Genomic DNA, 22,835 nt, shown 5'->3' with positions numbered 1-22,835 from the left:
GTCAATCTATATTCCACAATAACTGCTGTTCCATTTTTAGATGCCTCAAGTATTTCTCTGTTTACTGCCTGTGCCACTGTAATGTTATTATTTGGTGGCCGATAGACAACTCCCACCAGTGACTTTTTCACTTTACCTTTCCTTTTCTCTTTTTTTATCTTTTGCTTTTACCTTAACTTTATTCACACTTTTCTCTTTTACTTTATCCATACTTCTCCAATCTGTTGAACCCACCATTCTACTATTTAGTTTAAAGCCCTATCCAAAGCTTTAATTATGAAACCCTAGAGAAGGCTAGGCCTTTACTTACTGGAGTTTAGAAGAATGAGGGGATCTCATAGAAATCTATCGAATAGTGAAAGGCCTAGATAGAGTGGACACAATGAGGATGCTTCTTATAGTGGGGGAATCAAAGACCAGAGGACACAGCCTCAAAATAAAGGAATGTCCCTTTAGAATGTAGATGAGAGAGTATTTTTTTTATATAGCTAGAAGGTGATGAATCTGTGGAATTCACCGCCACAGACAGCTGTAGAGGCCAAGTCATTGGCTATATTTAAACTGGAGGTTGATAGGTTCTTGATTAGTAAGAGTGTCAAAGGTTATGTGAGAAGGCAGGAGAATAGGGTTGAGAGGGAGAACAAATCAGATTAGATGGAATGGTAGAGCAGACTCAAAGGGCTGAATGGCATAATTCTGCTCCTATGTCTTATGATCTTAGGACAAAAGCTATGATAAAAAGAAAAAAGGAACTGGGTGAAATTAGCCTTTATTTATAATTATGATAGAGAATGGGGCAGTGGAGAAACTGAGTAAAACTAGGAGCTGATGAGGGGCTCAGCTGAAAACAGCTTGAATATTACATGCACACACAACAAAAAATGGAAACAGAAGTAAACGAGCTGGCACCTATATGATCATGTCCTATCTACCTTTGGCCATATCCCTATAGCCTCACACCCATGTTCTTTCAAAATTTATCTAATTTATCCACTTTAATCACTTCTAATGAGCTAGCTGCCATAGTTTCTGGGGCAAAGAATTCACTGCTTTACCTACTTTTTAAAATGGCAATTTCTTGAAATTTTGTCCTCCCCTTTTGAAATTTTACGTAAGCCAAAAAACATTTCACCATCTACTGTGTCATGCTCCCAAGGATCTTGTGTTACAGAAAGATCACCTCTTGTTCTTTTAGACTCCAAATAATAAAGACCCAACCTCTTTAATAATTGATGGGATAATCATCTCGTTGCTGAAATTAGCTTGTGAATCATTTTTTGTTCTGCTTCCAATGCTGCTATCTTCTTTCTTGGGTAAGGGGGCCAAACTATGCATAGTACTCCAAGTGTGGTCTTGGCAATTCCCTTTGTAACAGTTCCCTCTGTCTAAATTGCAACCCCTCTGCAATAAAGACCGAGATGTCATTTGCTCACTCTACTTGCTGCACTTCTCTGCTGATGTTTTGCAATTCATACACAAGAATATCCCTGGATTTATTTGTAGTCCTTTTCCATTTGGGTAACAATCTGACATTAGACTTGTTTTCAGGCTGGCAAGGATACTATGAAAATTGGTAGTGACCTATCAGTTACTGTACAGTCTGTACTGATGACTTTTTTAAAAAACGATGGAGTGTAAACTTCGCAAGCATGCCATGATGCAAGCTATGTGGGCGTGTGAATTGAGGAGGCTGCAATGGATATGAACTCTGGCCACTTTATTGGGTACAGGAGTGGAACCAAATGTAGTCATTGCTGTAGCTCATCCACTTAAAGGTTTGACGTGTGTTCAGAGATGCTCTTCTGCACACCATTGTTGCAACGCCTGGTTATCTGAGTTATCGTTGTCTTTGTCAGCTTGAACCAGTCTGGCTATTCTTCTCTGACCTCTCTCATTAACAAGGCAATTTTGCCTACAGAACTGTTTGTTGTTCACTGGATGTTTCTTTGGTTTTTGAACCATTCTCTGCAAACTCTAGAGACTGCTGTGTGTGAAAATCCCAAGAGATCGGCAGTTTCAAAGATAGTCAAATTACTCCGTCTGGCACCAACAATCGTTATACAGTCAAAGTCACATAGATCGCATTTCTTCCCCATTCTGATGATTAGTCTGAAGAACAAGTGAACCTCTTGACCATGCTTTTATGCATTGAGTTGCTGCCACTGATTGGTTGATTAGACATTTGCATCAACAAGCAGGTGTACAGATGTACCTAATAAAGTGGCCACTGAGTGTAGATACTTTAAGTAAAACATACAAGAGCTGGAGCTACTCAGCAGGTGAGGCAACATCTATGGAAATGAATAAAGAGTCCTCCAGTATGTTATAAGTGTTACTCTGGATTTCTAGCATCTGCAGAATATCTTGTGTTTAGTTTGTGAATGGGTAAGAAGTGGATGATGGTACTGTGTGGCAAATTGGAAAGCTATTTAATAGGAAGAGTTGCAAAGAACAATACTGCAAGTAGTGAGAAGCTAGTGAACTTTGTTTTACAATTATACTGGAGCACTGAGGGAAGATCTGATGTTTCTATAAGATTGATAGATCCCAAAGGAAATCACAGTGTCACAGTAGCATTATAAGTGCACAAATATACAAATATTGGAAGAGAAGTAAGAAAGAATAAAAAAAAAGTTACCTCAAACAGTCTAACAGGAGGGGATCATCACTTCCTCGGCTACAGGTTGACTCATCATAGAGCCTAATGGCCGAGGATAAAAATGACCTTGTATAGCACTCTTAGGAGCAGCACAGTTGTCTTAGTCTGTTACTGAAAGTGCTCCTCTATTCAGCCAAGGTGGCATGTAGAGGGTGAGAAAAGTTGTCTGGAATTGCCAGGATTTTCCGTAGGGTCCTTTGTTCTACCACAGCCTCCAGTGTGTCCATTTTGACTCCTATAACAGAGCCAGCTTTTCTAATCAGTTTATTGAGCTTGGCATCACCATGTTGATGCTATTGCCTCAGCACACCACCGCATAGAAGATTGTACAAGTGACAACAGACATATAGATAGTATTTGGCCCTCTTTATCTGCTTGTTCCGCATGCACGGATTCAACCAACTGCAGATTGGGCAAACCCGGAAGTCCTCTCTCTAGCACTTGTTCTTTGAGCATGTACAGACTTTTTTTCTTGTCATTATTCCCTAAACAATACAGTATAACAACTATTTACATAATATTTACATTGTATTAGGTATTATAAGTAATCTAGAGATGATTTAAAGTATACGGGAAGATATGCATAGGTTACTGTGGTTCGGGAATCGAAAAAAAAAACGGAACTCTAAGTTGGAACAGGTATATCCGGTATTATTTAGTGTCAGTTAGTCAAACGTTTGTCTTAGTATATAGTATATATTTTACCTTTCTATGTATATAAAACACTTAAGAAATGTATGTATTTCAATAATTAAACCACTATGTTGCTTAGTAATAATTGTAGCTTTCATTGGGTCAGGGCCTTCACATGCTCCATTATTCTCACTTTATCCTTTAAAATTGTTCCGATCGTTGACTGACTGTAGCCTAATGCTTTTCCAACAACCGATGGCTTTTCACCTCTTTCCGATTGCTTTATTATTTCCACTTGATTTTTCAATTGTGATCGTTTTCCATCAACGGAAGAGAAACACTGCAGGCGGAGGGGCCTGAGCTCCACCAGGTCCTAAAGTCCACCACACTGAGACAGGTTAAATAAGGGTACTTGAGCATCCGCGTTTTTTGGTATCCATGGGGAGTCCCGGAACCAATCCCCCGCAGATAAGGAGAGCTGACTGTATAAAGATGATAGGTATCTTTTCCCCCCAAGGTTGAAATATCTTAATACTAGAGGGCATACATTTAAGGTGAGTGCAAAGGGGATGTGCTGGGCAAGTTTTTTTTTTAAACACAGTGCTGCCAGTGGTGGTATTGGAGGTAGATATGATAGACATTTAAGAGGCTCTTAGATAGACAAATGACTTTGCAGAGAACAAAGAGGTAAGGACTTGGGTAGGCAGATGGGACTAGTCCAGTAGGGTTTTAGTAATTGGTTTAATTAGTTCAGTAAAAGGTTGTGGACTGAATGTCCTGTTCCTTTCCTGTACTGTTCTATTGTTATGGAATATTTGCAGATACTGAAGAAGATGGGACAAAGACAGCATGGTTTCCTTAAGAGAAAATCTTGCCTGATGAATGTGTTGGAATTCTTTGAGGTGATTACATGTAGGATAGATAAAGCGGATGTAGTGGATGTTGTATATTTGGACTTTGACAAGGTGCCACACATGAGGTTGCTTGCCAAGTTAAGTGCCCATGATATTATAGGAAAGTTATTGGCATGGTTAGAGCATTGGCTGATTGGTAGGAGGCCACGAATGGGAATAAAAGTATCCTTTACTGGTTGGTTGCCAGTGTGTAGTGGTGTTCTGCATCTACTAAGTACTGACTTGATTTGAAGGGGGTGAATACTTATGCAATCAATTATTTTGTCTTATATTTGTAATTAATTTAGATCACTTTGTAGAGATCTGTTTTCACATTGAGTTTTTCCCTGTTGATCAGTGTCAAAAAAGTCAAATTAAATCCACTGTGATTCAATGTTGTAAAAGAATAAAACATGAAAACTTCCGGGGGGGGGGGGGGGGGGAGGTGTGAATACACTTTATAGGCACAGAATGTCTTGGATATAGTATATTATTTCCAAAAATTCTTATTATCAGGAGCAATTATTCCTGCTAAGGCTTCATATCAATGACAGTCATGAACAAAAGTCATTTTATTTTATTTGCTGCCTAGCAAAAGGGAAAACTTGTCAATGAATTAAAAATTAGAAAAGTCAGAGTGGAGTGCAGAAAAGACAAGTGCAAAAGAGACAAAGATTACCAGATTTTAAAAGCACAATGAGTGCAAGGGCACTTTTTTTGAATGCCTGTAGCATATGAAACAAGGTCAGTGAATTTGTGGCACAAATCAGTATAAAGGAGTATGATTTACTGGCTATTACAGAATTGTGGTTGCAGGGTGGACAGGATTGGGAATTAAATATCCAAGGATATCAGGTAATATGGAAGGTAGGAAGGAAGTTGAGGTAGGTGGGGTAACGCTATTTATTAAGAATGAGATCAGGGCGATATAAGATCTGAGGAGCAGAATGTTGATTCCTTCTAGGTAGAGATTAGGAACAGTAAAGGGAAAAATCACTGGTGGGAGTTGTCAATCGGCCAGCAGATAACAACATTACAGTGGCACAGGCAGTAAACTGAGAAATATCTGAGGCATGTAAGAGTGGAATGGCAGTTATAATGGAGGGCTTTAACTTGCACGTAGATGTAAATATAGGCCAGTTAGTTTAACATCTGTAGTTGGGGAAATGCTTGAAGCTATCATTAAAGAAGAGGCATCCTGGAAAAAAATGGATCCATCAGGCAGACAGCATGGGTTCAACAAAGGCAGGTCCTATTTGACAAAATTACTGTCGCTCTTTGAGGATATAACAAGCGCAGAAGATAGATGTTGTTTCCACTGGTAGGTGAGACCAGAACTAGTGGACATAGCCTCAAGATTCAGGGGAGTAGATTGGGGACGGAGATGAGGAGGAACTGCTTTTCCCCGAGAGTGGTGTATCTGTGGAATTCTCCATCCAATGAAGCAGTGGAGCCTACATCAGTAAATATATTTAAGACAAGGTTGGATAGATTTTTGCATAGTAAGGGAATTAAGAGTTATGGGCAAAAGGCAGGTAGGTGGAGATGGGTCCCTGGCCAGATCTGCCATGATCTTACTGAATGATGCAGCAGGCTCGACGGGCCAGAAGGCCGACTCCTAGCCCTATTTCTTATGTTCTTATAACTGCTGCTCCCATTTTAAAAACAACCGTTCTTCAATCCGAGGTACAATACTAATCACAAAACTGCAAGCCCCTTCTTCACAGAACAACCTACTCTGTAATAACATACCTTTTAGAAATTCAAATATGCCATATCCCTAAAAATAAAACTTAACAAGCAACTGAAACATAAATCTCAACTAAAGCTGCTTCTTCACAAATGTTGAACTATCCAACATGAATGTATGGTATACTTCTTAGCTGTTACCTTTCAGATTTCCTCAATCTGTAATTCTTCATATCATCTCTCCACACTATTTTAAATTATTTTCCTGTCATTCATCGCTGTGACTGATAATGAACACACAGTTGAAAGTACGCTCAATGCACTCAAACCAAAACAATCTCCACTGGATGAAATTCCACCTGTCCTTAATATTTCTCGAAATATCGCTAGAAGTTTTTTTTTAATATCACAAATTTGTAGCAGTTAGCGCAATGCTATTACAACTCAGGGCCTCAGAGTTCAGAATCCTGCCACAGTCTGTAAGGAGTTTGTATGTTCTGCCCATGACCATGTGGGTTTCCTCTGAGTGCTCTGGTTTGCTCCCACAGTCCAAAGGTATACTGATTAGTAGGTTAATTAGTCACTAAGTTATCCTATGATTAGGCTAGTGTTAAATAGGTGGGTTGCTGGGCGGTGTGGCTCGTTGGCCAGAAGGGTCTGTTCCATGTTGCATCTCTAAATAAATAAGGGTGCTCTGTGAATGTTTTGAAACCACACCTTGAGCAACTTTGTCATCCATGTGATTTTTATTTCAGATAATACAACACACAATTCTAGAGGTGCTTTAGAACATGTTTATATAGTCAGAAGTACAAATTTACAAATCTGCTTAACCACAAATGTTCCTTCACTAGTGATTTCTGGGTTATTTTTTTTACAATCAGGCTGAGGCAAATGGCAAGAAAAGGGGCACTACTAATCAAGCATCACCCACCAGTATACTTGCTTTGCAACTACACCCAATATCCAATAGTGATAAATGTCAGGACTTAACATAAAACAAGCACCCCAACACATTCTACAAATGTTTTTTTTAAACCCACCTTACATCAACAGCAACACTTATTCACAAATAATAAGAAAGGAATACAGCTGGACTGAAATACAGATATCAATGCGGCCTTGATATACTTGCTTTTATTCCTCTCTGTTCATTAAGGATGGATGTGGGCTGTACGATACTGCACAAAGAAGGCAGTGAGAGTTGGATATTCAGGTATTTATGGGAACTAAAACCAAACCAGACCTTATTCCAATCTCCCAGTGCTCTAAAATAAATGTATAACCAACTGACGGCAGTCTAAAGAAAATAATGTATCTGATTTTCTGCACGAGAACCAATCGCAAGTGAATATTTTCAAAACGTGAAGGCCAAGTCCAGGGTTTATGACTCAGTGATAACAACGACCACCCTCTCCCTCCCCACATACGCTCTTCCACCCACTATTTTTCGTTCTTCTTCCCCCTCCCCTTCCCTATTTCATACCCTCCCTACTCTCACCCCTCTGCCGGGGCCTCACCAGCCCCCATCACCTCGTTCCCTGCCGCCCCTCCCCCATCTCCTGGGCCTTGATCCCTACCACCATCTCTGTCACTACCCTCTGCACATACCCTCTTTTGAGTGACACAGAGAAGTGAGTCTCTTTAAAATCCGTCTGCAATTCGCAACTATTTCCCGCCGGCTCTTAAGCCTGCATGGAGAGAGGAAAAAATCAGTCACTTACCGCCCCCGGCGCTCGAAAAGGCGGCCAGCATTCCAAAGAAGAGAAGGCAGAAGGAAGCAGCCATGTCCTACGAGGATGAATGTACAAAAAAATGCAATCAGAAGGCGCCGTGTGGGCAAGTGTGCGACCCCCTTGCTTACTGACAGCCGGGCAGCACACCGCCAACAGCCCGTGACCTGGCACTCATCTTTGCTGCGGCCAGACAGGCAGCCGGGACAAAGTAAAGAGCCTCGAAATCCCGTCAGAGGAGAGCGGCGGGCCCCGCCAACCCGGCCGAATGCAGCCGACCGTCAGCTCGCGCCTCCCGCCGGCGCCGTCGCGAATCCGTGCGGCTGGCCGCCTCCGGCCGGACAATCAGCGGTTCCCCTCTTCCCGAACTCCCGGTCAGGTCGGACCTGTAATTGTTTTCCTTTTTAAGTCTTCGGTTATTTAAAAATCCGGGGCGGGGAGCCACCGGCTTCCAGACCAAGAGGGTGGGGAAAATCCTCTTTGAAACTTATTCTCTTCTGCAGGACACCATACTGAAGAATTCCATTTGTTGTTAAAATTTTCCTCAAAGTTTAATTCGGTGTGGAAGGGTGGAATCGGTAATTTAAAAAAAATAAACTTGTCTGAGGAGGTGGAATCGCTGTGTTTTTAAATTCCAACGATGTCCCGGTTTCTTTTCCTTTATCGACGATGCTGCTTTTCCGCTCTGAGGGAAGGGAGAGAAAAATAAACGTTCACTTATTAAACAAATAAGTGGTGTTTTGAAGAGATTTTCCCCTTGGGGTAATTTTTTCTCTCTCTCTTCGGCATGAAGTTCGAAATTACTTTTAATTTTCCTCGTGTGATCTGCTTTTTATCCAACTGCTGATGATTTTCCCTTCCATTTAAATTGCTCCCTCCGTCTGATCGGAGATTGTTTTATTCGTCTATTTTCTTCCCTCCCCCTCCTCCCTCGCCGCTTTAATTCTCCATTGACCGCCCTGCCGTTCCACGAAAGTAAAAGAAAATGCTCCGTGGCCGCGGGTTTCCCCCACCCCCCTCGCCCCGTGTGTCCCTTCCCTTGCCCCCCGCCCCCGGTCTGCTGCTGTTTGAGCGGAGCGGGGAGAGCGAGGGGGATGTCTGGGCCACTCGTACAGCAGCGGGGGACAGGGGCCAGCTCGATCCAGTGGATTTGCACGGCGTCGTACTCTCCTCTCCTCCTCGCCTGTGTTAAACTCCCAGATCGTGCCCCAGCATCGACGGATCCAAGCTACGGCAGACGTCGGGGTGCTGAAATCCGCACCGCCACGTAGATTTCCCACTCACTTTAATTTTCTGCTGCGGCTGCCGCGGGTTCCCGCTGTTGTATCTGGAGAAGGAAGATGGTGGGAAAGCAGTCGGCTGCGCCGAGAGGTGACCATGAACGTGGAGTGAGATCCGGAGCCAGACACACAGCACGGTAAAGAACCAGGGAAACGCCCGCCTGGCACACCGCGTTCAGACACCGAGCCAGAGGCTGTGTCTGATTTACAGTTCTGGAGGAACAGCTCCCTCTATTGTACAGGCTCTGCGATAAAAAAAAAGAATTTAACCCTCATATGGCTGATGAGAATAGGCGAATCCGGTCTCCCTCATGTTACGTACGTCTACATACATTTGCGTGGTGCTCTATAACATGGAAACGATTGCCCAAGCCACTTTAGAGCCATCATTCATGATAACTACGTAAATATCCAGTCACTGTTGTCCTCGGAAGATTTTCATTGCCATCTTCCCACACAGTCTATGGTCCAGACCGGCCAACACATTTGAGAGGAAATCCACGTGGTCATAGGGAGAATATACAATTCCTCACAGATGGCAGTGGAATTGAACCTGCATTGCACTGCTCTGTCACCCCTTGAACTTCATTGGAGCTCTCCTTCCCCCCCCTCCCCCCCCACACACACACACACACATACACATTTCACTGAGACTCCCTTCCCAATTTCAATTGTACATTGTCCTTCACTGAATGAATCAATTACATCCTTCCATTTACACTTCTGTACTGGAAATTACATTTACAAATCTTGAATCTTTGTATTTATGTGTATCATTAATGTTCTCTGCCAACTTTGGGGGTTCTCTGTCCTGAACTAATTTCTTCCATTGAAGTATTATTACCCTTTTACTGAGGCCCTTCACCCTGCAATGAGATCCTGTTCCTTCATCTGCCCTTTCTACACTCAGTGATATCTCCATGAAACAACTTTCTATCCCCTACAAAATATGTTTTCCTCTACTTTCTTTCCACTTTGCAACTTCCCTTGATGAGCCTCTTCTCCCCCCCCCCCATTACTGAGGTCTCCTTTTACACATCTGAGATCTCTCCCCCCCCCCACTTCACAAATGCCCTTCTCACTTTGCTGAAGTCCTCTTCTCCATCTTCATGCATCATCACACTTTGGTCTTTGATTTATTTGATCCCACTTTGGTGATGTTTCCTTCCTTCTATTTGAGGACTTTTGTCCACTTCACTGAGATTTTTCTTCCCATATCATGGAGATTCTCTGCATGGTTTTCTTGACCTCTTTCTCTCGCTTCATTGAGGATCCTTTCATACTTCATTGAGATCTCCTCCCCCTTTACATTAGGAATCCTCACTTTGCTTCTCTGAGATCCCTGTTCCCACTTTATGGAAGTCTCCTTTCTTCAGTCTTTAAGACTGACCTCCATACTTCATGCCTCCTTTTCATGACCTCTTCCTCCCTTCAAGATCCAGTTTCCTCACTTGCTGCTCTTCCCCACTGAGATCCTCTTTCACACTTCTATAACACTGTTCTCTCTTTTGCTGTGATTTCTGTTCTCCATTCTTATTTCATGGGAGTCCTTTGCCCTTTTCTTTGAGATATCTCATATTGGCACTTCACTTAGGATCTCGTCACCTTTCAGTAAGGTATTCAAACCATTTTTCACAAATCTCTCTCTGATGCTGCTGTCCTCTTCCTTTCATTATTCACAGTTCCTCTACACTAAAGTCTCTTTTTTTTCTATTGTCTAACTCTCTTTCTCTTCCCTTTCAATGACTTGTTCATCCTTTTTAACATTTCTCCCTTTTGTGTGATCTTCACTGAGATCTACTTCTCCCTCTCACCTGTTTCCACTTTCACCTCCACAGATTCATTAAAGCTTCTTCTCCCTTTTTCCTATGTATTTCTTTGAAGTCCTCCCACTGACTGAATTCTTCCCATTTCAAAGAGGTTCTAATTTCTCCATCACTATCCCTCTTCTCTTGTGTCCTCTTCCATTATGTTCTCCTTCTCTCATCATGTTAACCTTATCAGTGACATCTACCTCTTCACTAATCTTGCTGGTTCATTGAGGTCTTCTCCTCTGTCACTACTGTCATGTCATTGCTCTCTTTAGAGGTTCCCTTTCACCTCTGATCCACTTTTTGTCCACTTCACATTTCACTTCAGAAGTATCAACCTATCATTCACTGAACAAAATTGTCTCCTTCAATCAAGTCAAGTCAACTTTTATTGTCATTTTGACCATAACTGCTGGTATAGTACATAGTAAAAATGAGACGACGTTTTTCAGGACCATGGTGTTACATGACACAGTACAAAAAACTAGACTGAACTACGTAAAAAAAAAACAACACGGAGAAAGATACACTAGACTACAGAACTACACTGGACTGCATAAAGTGCACAAAAACAGTGCAGGCATTACAATAAATAATAAACAGGACAGTAGGTCAAGGTGTCAGTCCAGGCTTCGGGTATTGAGGAGTCTGATAGCTTGGGGGAAGAAACTGTTACATAGTCTGGTCGTGAGAGCCCGATTGCTTCAGAGCCTTTTCCCAGACAGCAGGAGGGAGAAGAGATTGTCTGAGGGGTGCATGGGGTCCTTCATAATGCTGTTTCCTTTGCGGATGCAGCATGTAGTGTAAATGTCTGTGATGACAGGAAGAGAGACCCCGATGATCTCAGCTGACCTCACTATCTGCTGCAGGGTCTTGCAATCCGAGATGGTGTAATTTCTGAACCAGGCAGTGATGCAGCTGCTCAGGACGCTCTTAATACAACCCCTGTAGAATGTGATGAGGATGGGGGGGTAGGAGATGGACTTTCCTCAGCCTTCACAAAAAGTAGAGACGCTGCTGGGCTTTCTTTGCTATGGAGCTGGTGTTGAGGGACCAGGTGAGATTCTCCATTAGGTGAACACCAAGAAATTTGGTGCTCTTTACAATCTCTACCGAGGAGCCATAGTCATTGGAGCAAAATCTTATACTTGCCACCAAATATTGTCGTGAATCTGTTCAAAAACAAAAAGAAACAAATACTAATTGAATATAAATGCAAACACATAGGATCATAGATATAGTTGTTATGGAACTGAAGAAAGTCATTCAGCACTTCAAATTTAAGTCAGCTTCTAGTAGAGAAATCCTGTCAAGTCCTTTTCACTACAAATTTCAGTTGTCCTCTTAGTTTTTGAAAAGAAAGCAGAAAGTGCTGGGAATACTCAGCAGGTCATGCTGCATCTGTGAGGAGATAAACGAGAGTTGATGTTTCAGGTTGCAGACCCTTTCTTGAAGAGAAGTGGCAGCTAATTCAACAAGTATGTGAAAACACTGGACACATATTTTTTCGATAGTGTTGCTTCCTCAAAAACTGCGCACATAATTTCAGACCATTTGTATCACATAGCAATTTGGCAAAAGAAATTAACTTATTAAATATAATGTGTTTAATTGTGTAACAGTGCTGACACTTTGCAACAGTTCAACTACCTAAAAATGTTTTGTTGATGATTTTTGTTTACACTCAGTGTCTAGGGCTTCTTGCTTAAGTATCCAATAATTAGCCAGCATTGATTGATTACAGTTGCCGTGATACTGTGTCTCCATTCCTGCAATGTTCTGATGAAATCTTTCACCATGTTTGTCACTGACAGCACCAAGGTATGAAGTCTAAATGGGAATGCAGAAAATGTATCTTTAGTGACATGTTTCACTTCATGGTTTTGTATGCATGAAGCATGTTGTCAACCAGCTGTACGTAGTTTGGTGCTCTATTGTTGCCAAGAAAAATTTTAACAACATCCTTGAATGCCTCCCATGTAATTTCCTCCAATCCCGAGAAATTCTTTGAATTGCCTGTCATTGATGACCTGTTTGATTTATGGACCAACAAAAATGCCTTCCTTAATCTTAGCATCAGTTATTCTGGGAAGCATCTGTCTCAAATATCGAAATCCTTCACAGAAATTTATAGCCTTTCTAAAGCCTGTCCTTGCTATACAGTATCCACCCTGCCTAAGCAAGCCTGGGCAAGATAGAAAACTCTTCAGCTTACGTTGTGGGCAACATTTTAATTGACTTGAATTATGAATTGAAATAATAAATATAGACAATTTCCAAAAAAAAAGGCACATTATACGGAAATTTCACAGTGATTTTCATGATCAGCAGCCCGAAATCCATAAGATACACCCTAAAATATTCAGGAAACAAAATCTTTGTTGTCCACTGAAATCAATAAGGGTATTCAACCTGCAACATAAATTTTATTTTTCTTCCCACAGACAAGTAAAAGCTGCTGATGATTTCCATCAATTTCTGTTTTCATTTTAGATCTCAGGCAACTGCAGTTTCTTTTTCCCTTTTCCCAAATTTTCCCTTTTGAAGGAATTAAATAATTCTTTTTCTACCATCCTTGAAAACAAAATCCTAGATCCCAAGTATTCAGATTCTGTGTTTAAAATAAAATCCTCAAGTGTAGCTTGTATATTTTGCTCATAGAATTGAATTGAATTGAGTTGAATGATCTTTATTGTCATTATACATAGGTACATAGTGTTTTTTTAAAACTTTTTTTTATTGTGTTTTCAAATAGTTACAGAATAAAAGTGTGTGAAAAAGAAAATATGTGTTACCCATCCCCCCTCCCCTTAACCCCTCCCCCCTAACATCCCTATTGAAAGAAAAAAGAAAGAAAGAAAGAAAGAAAAAAAAAGGAATGCCTGGATATTGGAAGATCCCCACATGCTCCACGGAGTTCGTAATAACTTTAGTATATATATTTATTTCTTTCCCCAAGTAACCAATTATTTCATCTTCTGAGCGCCTATATATTTAATCCTGTCTTTTGTAAGTAAGGGCGCCAAATTTTCAAAAATGTTTCATATTTATCTCTTAAATTATAAGTAATTTTTTCAAGAGGAATACAGCCATAAATTTCTTTCTTCCAACAATCTATACTTAAATATGTATCCGATTTCCAAGTAACTGCAATAGCTTTTTTGGCTACTGCCAATGCAATTTTTATAAATTCTTTCTGATATTTATTCAATTTGGATATTGGTTTTATCCCTTCAATATCACCTAGTAAAAGTAATATTGGATTATGTGGAAGTTGTATTCCAATAATTTGTTCCAGTAAAACTCTTAAATTTGTCCAAAAAGGTTGAATTTTAGAACAAGACCAAGTAGAATGTAAACAAAAAGTACCAATTTCTTGGTTACATCGGAAACACTGATCAGATAAATTTGGGTTTAATTTATTTATTTTTTGTGGTGTAATATATAGTTGATGTAAAAAATTGTATTACACTAATCTTAATCGGACGTTTATTGTATTTGTCATACTCTCAAGATATAGTCTTGACCAATTTTTTTCTTCAATTTTAATATTCAAATCACTTTCCCATTTTTGTCTTGACTTATGGACTCCAGGTACATAGTGTTAATTCTATGTCACTGATCCATGAACTGTGCTAATAAGAACAAAATCCTTCCACATATCCTGCCTAAACCAGTCATGTTCTTATACACTTCTATCAAACCTAATTAGGATGTCAGGCGTATGTTTTTTTTTAAAAAACAGAAGTGATGGATGCATGGAACGTGCTGTGAGGACTCATGGTAGAGAAAGTTACATTAAGGACATTTAAGAGACTCTTAGGCACATGAACAATAGAAAAATTAAGAGAAGGGTTAGATTAATCTTAGAGTAGGTTAAATATTGGCACATAATTGCGGGCCAAAGGGCCTGTACTATGTCGTAATATTCTATGTTCTATTTTTTTGTTCCAAAATGATCATTCTTAATTTCTACAGTTAAACCTTTTTACTGAAATCTCTCATCCACTCTCTCAACATGGCCTTGTATTTTAAGATATGTACACAAGCACACTCATGTACTGTTCCTGCACATCCTTTGTATGTTTCCATTTACTTTCTTCTTTTATTTTCTTATTCTTTCTACTAGCATATCACTTCATACTTGTGTTAAATTCTGTTTGCTGTTTCTCTTTCTAATCAGCCAATTTATCTGTTATACCTATTACCATCCTCCCTACTGTTTACCAGATTTACAAGCTTTGTGACATCTGCAAATTTAGAAGTTTCACCCTGCAAACCACATCCAAGTCAAAAATGCAATAAATGGGGGACGTCACGTGATGACGTAGGATCGAGACGTGGAAATCCAGCTCTCCCGTAAAAAACTAATAAATTAATGTTTAAGTGAAGAAAAGTTAGTAAATATTTTCTAAAAACTATGTCTAAACTACTCAGGATTTTCCTTAGATATGCCTCCTAAACAGACGCAGAAGAAAACTACTACATTGAAGAGAGTACAAGCTGGGCCGGCCACCATGAAGAAGCCTCGGACTCAAGTGCATCTTACCTCCGGCAATACAGAACAGGAATCGGCAGCAACATCAACAGTCTCCAAGAAGGAAGAACTGGAACTGCGTGTGCGCGAAGGAAGGGGCATGCGCAAACATGAGCAATTTGAACTATAAATCCCAGCTACGATTGGAAGTGGAAGTGAAAATGAATCCGAGGTGGATTCGGATTCCCTGGAACATACAGATGAAGATGAGGAGGCAAAAGAAGAACAACAGGAAGAGGTTGGAGGTGGAAGATCTTCTGGAGACATAAGAGAAGCTTTGGCGCAAATAATGCATGAATTAAAAGAATTAAAAACATTAAAAATAATAAAAGAAGATATTAAAAATATGAAGACTATGATAAAATGGTGAAAAAACAGGAGAAAATGGACAAGAAAGTTAAAAAGTTGGAAGAAATAATGGGAGACACTATTGATAGAGTGAATAAAATGGAAGATAATATTCTTGCCTGGACATCAGAAAGAAAACGACTGTTGGAAAAAATAGACATGCTTGAAAATTTTAGTAGACGAAATAATATTAATACTGTTGGTCTTAAAGAAGGGAATAGAGGGAGAGGATCCAATAAAATCTTTTCAAAAATGGATCCCGGGAAATTTGGAAATGGAAGAGGGAACCCAGTTGATTGAAATCAAAAGGGTCCACAGAGCTTTAAGACCAAAACCTCAACCTGATCAAAACCCACGACCAATCTTGATAAAATGCTTAAGATATCAAGATAAAGAAAAGATCCTGAAGGCGGCTGCCCAATGTGCCAGAAAGAGAAATGAGCCATTGATGATAGAAGGGAAAGCAGTTCTTTTCTATCCTGATATAAGTTATGACCTTTTGAAGAGAAAGAAGGAATTTAATCCAGCGAAAAAAGTTTTATGGGAAAAGGGTTATAAATTTATATTGTGCCACCCAGCAACACTGATAATTTTTTTGGATGACGGAAAAAGAAGATTTTTTACTGATCATCGGGATGCAAAGGAGTTTGCACAAGAACTTCCAAATATTCGCTAGACACAGTAAAGATTTAAAAGTGAAACAGATTAAAGATGAAGATGGGGACAGTGAAGTGAGTTGATGGACATTAAGGACAGAAGAATATTTAAATATACTTTTAATTATATGATACAGGGGGAGAAAGGTAAAAATTTGAGAAATATTAATCAAGCGTAGTGATATTATTTTTTCTTCTCTTACATATACTTTTTTCATGCTACGGGGTAGCTGGGGGAACTTCGGATCGATCACTATGGGATTCACGTGTGTAATCATGGCATTTGCCATGACCCGCACAACGGAGGGGGGTAATGCTGTGTTTTTTTCATTCACAACATTAGCAGGAGGGTTTTTTGTTGTTTTTTTCTTTATAATCTTTTTTTCTTTTATCTTTCTTTCTTTGCCTGGATGATCGGAGGGGAGACACATAGCAACATGGAGAATTTTAAAATAATTCCCCAAGGTACTACGAAAGTTGAAATATTATGTATTATTATAGATTGGAGTAACCCCATTAAAAATAATGACTAATTTACTAAATTTTTAAAGTTTTAGTGTTAATGGGCTTAATGGACCAGTGAAAAGAAAAAGAATTTTAACATACATTAAGAAAATGAAAATAGATATAGCTTTTATACAAGAAACACATTTAACAGAGATAGAACATCAGAAATTAAAGAGAGATTGGGTCGGAAATGTTATTGCAGCTTCATTTAATTCAAAAGCGAGGGGAGTTGCAATTTTGGTTAACAAAACTTTACCAATTAAAATACAAAATGTATTAATTGATTCTGTGGGAAGATATGTAATCATACATTGTAAAATCTTTTCAGAACTATGGACTCTTATGAATATTTATGCACCAAATGAAAACGATGTAAAATTTATACGAGAAGCTTTTTTGAATTTGGCTGACGCACACGATAAAATATTAATAGGTGGAGACTTTAACTTTTGTCTAGACACAGTTTTAGATAGGTCAACAAAGGCTGTTACAAAACCAAAAGTAGCAAAATTAACTTTATCATTGATGAAAGATTTAAATTTGATTGATATATGGAGAAGAATTAACCCAAGAGAAAGAGATTATTCATTTTATTCAAATAGACATAAAACTTATTCAAGGATAGATTTTTTTCCTACTATCAGCGAATATTCAAGACAGAGTGAAAAATATGGAATATAAAGCAAGAATGTTGTCAGATCATTCCCCCTTGATAATGACAATGATAATGATGGATAAGGAGGAATCGATTTACAGATGGAGATTTAATTCAATATTATTAAAACGTCAAGATTTTTGTGATTTTATGAAAAAACAGATTCAGTTTTTTTTAGATACAAACTCACATTCAGTTGATGATAAATTTATATTATGGGAAGCGATGAAGGCATATTTGAGAGGCCAGATAATAAGTCATACTTCTAAAATTAAGAAGGAATATATGGTAGAAATAGATCAATTGGAAAAAGAGATTACAAAATTAGAAAAAGAATCTCAAAGATATATGACAGAAGAAAAACAAAGACAACTTGTTAATAAGAAGCTACAATATAATACACTTCAGACATACTGAACAGAAAAAGCAATTATGAGAACTAAACAGAGATATTATGAACTAGGTGAAAGATCACACAAGATTCTTGCTTGGCAGTTAAAAACAGACCAGGCTTCCAAAACGATAAATGCAATTAGAACAAGTGTAAATAAAATTACTTATAAAGCTTTAGAAATCAATGAAACTTTTAAAAAATTTTATTCTGAACTGTATACTAAAACATTTGATTGATTTATGGAATAAGATAAATGTTGATGATGAGATAAAGAAATCTTTATTAGCAAAGAGACCTTTAATTCAAAATAAACATTCCTTTTACAATGGATAATCAACTTTAATATAACTGGTTTCACAAAGGGATTAGATATATAGGAGACTGTTTTGAAGGAGGTATATTAATGTCATTTGACCAATTAAAGAATAAATATAAAATATCAAATAACACTCTTTTCTGTTATTTCCAATTAAGGGCTTATTTAAGAGATAAACTGGGTCAAACAATGTTATTGCCGAAACCTAATGAAATAGAAACTTTAATTCATAAAGGAAGAATTAAAAACTTTATTTCTGGTATGTATAATTTGATTCAAAAACAGGCAATTAAACAAGGAATTCATAAGTCAAGACAAAAATGGGAAACTGATTTAAATATTAAAATTGATGAAACAAGTTGGTCAAGATTATGTTTTGACAGTATGATAAATACAATAAATGTTTGACTAAGATTAGTACAATATAACTTTTTACATCAATTATATGTTACACCACAAAAATAAATAGATTAAACTCAAATTTATCTGATCAATGTTTTCAATGTAATCAAGAAACTGGTACTTTTTTACACTCTACTTGGTCTTGTTTTAAAATTCAACCTTTTTGGACAAATTTAAGAGTTTTACTGGAACAAATTATTGGAACACAGCTTCCACACAATCCAATATTATTCTTACTAGGTGATATTGAAGGGATAAAACCGAAACCCAAAATGAACAAATATCAGAAAGTGTTCATAAAAATTGCATTGGCAGTAGCCAAAAAGGCTAATGCAGTTACTTGGAAATCGGATTTATACTTAAGTATAGATCGTTGGAAGAATGAAATTTTCAGCTGCATTCCACTTGAAAAAATTACTTATAATTTAAGAAATAAATATGATATATTTCTGAAAATTTGGTGCCCTTATTTACAAAAGATAGGATTAAATATATAGGTGCTCCGAAGATAAAATTATTGGTCATCTGGGGAAAGAAACATATATATACATTAAAGCTAATTTGAACTCCATGGAGCATGTGGGGATCTTCCGATATCCAGGCACTCTTTCTTTCTTTCTTTTTTCTTTTTTTTCTTTATTTTTTTTCTCTCTTTTTCTTATATATAGGGATATGTTAGGGGGGAGGGTTGATATATATATATATTTTTCCTTCTATTTTGTAACCCATTTGAAAATTCAATAAAAAAAAATTTAATGCAATAAATACAGTCATGGTGCAGTTGTACAAGACACTGGTGAAGCTGCATTTGAAGTATTGTGTACAGTTTTAGTCACCTAACTACAAAAAATGCATTATTAGATGGGAAAATGTAGAAAGATTTAGAAGTATGTAGCCAAGGCTTAAGGGATAAAGTTATAGAGAAATGTTAGACAAGCTCGGACACTTTTTAAATTTGAAGTGTAGGAAGCTGAACGGTGATCATATAGAGGTATATAAAATCATGAGGGGCATAGATAAGGTGAAAAGGATGATATGCCAATTCCATAGTTGGGGATGATATTCAGTAGCATTACCATCTCAAGCATTATCATCCTGAGGATTGGTTACCATTGACCAAAAATGCAATTGAAGTAGCTACATAAATTTAGTGGTTGCATTATCTAGTCAGAAGTTAGGGTTACTGCAAGTCAGGAACATGATGGAATAATTTCCCACTTGTTGTGGGAGTTGCACTCATTCAGACAAAAAGCTTAGCACCATTCAGATTAAAACAGTATGCTTGGTTATAACACCTCATCCACCACCCTAAACAATTATTTCCTCCAATATCAGCACCATCCTAGTTTACAAATATATTGTTTGTCCTTCCACTTCACTGAATGCAAATCCTGGAATTGCTGACTGAATAGCATTGTTAGAGAACCTTAAGCAGAAGGCGAACAATTGGAAAAGATGATTCACCAGCTCTTCAAGGACAATTACAGACGGACAGTAAATATTGTTATTTTCTGCAAAAGCCAAATGCCCCCAAAAATAATAACTAAGATAAAACTAAGGGTTAAGTGGAGATAGTAGATACATTTTTAAATGGCAAGTTTATGGAAACTTTAAAAAGTTACAGGGATCCACAGCTTTATCAACATCTGAAAAGGACAAGATTTATACTAAAACTTTATCAATTATAGGTGAGATCTTGGCTAAAGTATTCTGAGATTACACTTTAATCATATTTACTATAATATCTAGAGATGTAGGACTAAGTGGAAAGACTAAACAAGACAGCATTGGTCTCAGTAGAGAAGTTTAAGAGGGGATTTCATAATGATGCTCTTCATCATGAGGTATTAATTGAATAAATACAGCACACTATCTTGAATTCACATCTCCGTAGGGTACAATTGGGTAGGCAATCATGGCTGTCCAGTAGATTGGAGTATTGATCATCGCACTTCTCCCTCAGATTCCCCAACCTGATGCATTGAAGGGAATGATAAACATTCAATTGTTGTCTGCAATCACAGAGATGTGGCTCTTAAGACATGAAAAGTTCTTCCTTAATGGTATTGTCAATGAATCTTTGTAAGGTTGAAGAATTCCATGTGCAGCATTTGATAAATTTCCCTACACTTTTTTGGTATTATCACACAATGAACATTATTTCTATTGTACACCTAATGGATGAAATTTGGGGAATAATTCTTTGGCCATTGAAATGGGAAAGTGAGGAAGACAGTTCCGATTACCTTGTCGCTGGCAGACAGTAAGGAGAATACATCCATGGTTACCACAGTCAAATTTACAGTACCTATAACAAGCATTTACTCACTCCCCTGAAGTTTTCACATTTTATTGTTTTACAACTTTGAATCACAGTAGATTTAATTTTGCTTTTTTGACACTGATCAACAGAAAAAGACTTTTGTTTCGAAGTGGAAAAAACCTCTACAAAGTGATGTAAATTAATTACAAATATAAAACACAAAATAATTGATTGCTTAAGTATTCACCCCCTTTAATATGACACACCAAATCATCACTGGTGCAGTCAATTGGTTTTAAAAGTCACATAATTAGTTAAATGGAGATCACCTGTGTGCAGTCAGGGTGTTTCAATTATCTGTTGTTAAAAATACACCTGTATCTGGACAGTCCAACTTCTGGTGAGTCAGTATCCTGGCAAAAACTACACCATGAAGACAAAAGAACACTCCAAGCAACTCCACAAAAAGGTTATTGAAAAGCCCAATTCAGAAGGATATAAGAAAATTTCCAAGTCACTGAATATCCCTTGGAGTACAGTTAAATCAATCATCAAGAAATGGAAAGAATATGGCACAGCTGTAAATTTGCCTAGAGCAGGCTATCCTCAAAAACTGAGCAACTGTGTAAGAAGGGTACGAATGAGGGAGGCTACCAAGAGACCTATAAACAACTCTGGAGGAGAAACAAGATTCAGTGGCTGAGACAGGAGGGACTATGCATACAATTGTTGCCCGGGTGCTTCACCAGTCGCAGCTTTATGAGAGAGTGGCTAAGAGAAAACTACTATTGAAGAACTCAAATGAAATCTCTGCTAGAGTTTGCCAGAAGGTATGTGGGAGTCTCTGAAGTCAGCTGGAAGAAGGTTCTATGGTCTGATGAAACCAAAATTGAACTTTTTGGCCATCAGACTAAACACTATGTTTGGTGTAAGCCAAACACCACACATCAAAAACACACCATCTCTACTGTGAAGCATGGTGGTGGCTGCATCTTGCTGTGGGGATGTTTCACTGCAGCAGGCCCTGGAAAGCTTGTGAAGGTAGAGGGTAAAATGATTGCAGCAAAATACAGGGAAATCCTGGAGAAAAACCTGGTGCAGTCTGCAAGAGAACTACAACTTGGGAGAAGACTTGCTTTCCAACAAGACAATAATCCCAAGCATAAAGCCAAGGCTACACAGGAAAGGCTTAAAAAAAATGTCCTGGAGTGCCCAAGTCAAAGTCCAGACCGCAGTCCAATAGAGAATTTGTGGCAGGACTTGAAAAGGACTGTTCACTCACAATCCCCGTGCAATCTGACAGAGCTTGAGCAGTTTTATAAAGAATAGGGAAAAATTGTAGTGTCCAGATGTGCAAAGCTGATAGAGACCTATCCACACAGAAAAAGCTGTCAAAGGTGCATCTACTAAATACTGACTTGAAGGGGGTGAGTAATTATAGAATCAATTGTGTTTAATAGTTGTAATAAATTTAGACCAATTTGTAGAAATTTGTTTTTACTTTGATACTGAAGAGTCTTTTCTGTTGATCATTGTCAAAAAGGCCAAATTAAATCTACTGTGATTAAATGCTGTAAAACAATAAAACATGAAAATCTCAAAGAGGGGGTGAATATTTTCTATAGACATTGTATCTCCTTCCATGAAAATGGTCATGATCGTGTTGTCACAGAAATCCACTTCTTCCAAAGTAAGGGAGATGGGGCTAAAACTCATCTCCACTTAGTTATTGGATTCTCAAGAAATCATAAAGGCAGGAAAAGAAAGAGAATGAAGCTGTTCAAAAACAAGGATGGGATTTTTTTAATTAATGTGTTGCTTAATCTGGAGGCAATTTAGCTAGATAAATACAGGAGTGATGAGATCATCGAGCTGCATGTCTGGAGTTTATTTAAATGATTTGACTCATTGATTTGTGCCAAATATTTTAAATAATTTAAATTATCTGCTGAATAGATCCAAATCCAGGTATAACACTAGTGTTGCAGCTATACAGCTCGAGTGACAGCTTTGACACTGACTGTTGTGTGGAGTTTATACATTCTCCTCATGACTCCAT

At 38.2% G+C, this 22,835-nt stretch overlaps 1 protein-coding gene across 1 annotated transcript in view; it reads right to left on the bottom strand.

Annotated features, from left to right (window-relative positions):
- bmpr2b (bone morphogenetic protein receptor, type II b (serine/threonine kinase)) overlaps positions 1-9,397 on the bottom strand; it is a 270,166-nt gene extending 260,769 nt beyond the window's left edge. Inside the window, exons 1-2 of the mRNA XM_073046416.1 lie at positions 8,892-9,397; positions 7,599-8,292 (exon numbers count right to left, since the gene is read on the bottom strand). Coding sequence (XP_072902517.1) covers positions 7,599-7,662 — 64 coding nt within the window. The 5' untranslated portion in view covers positions 7,663-8,292; positions 8,892-9,397. The remainder of the gene's footprint in view (positions 1-7,598; positions 8,293-8,891) is intronic.
- Positions 9,398-22,835: the final 13,438 nt, after the last annotated feature.

The sequence above is a fragment of the Hemitrygon akajei genome, chromosome 5, assembly GCF_048418815.1.
Source record: "Hemitrygon akajei chromosome 5, sHemAka1.3, whole genome shotgun sequence".
Taxonomy (NCBI): Eukaryota; Metazoa; Chordata; class Chondrichthyes; order Myliobatiformes; family Dasyatidae; genus Hemitrygon; species Hemitrygon akajei.
This window is presented reverse-complemented; position numbering and strand designations above follow the sequence as displayed.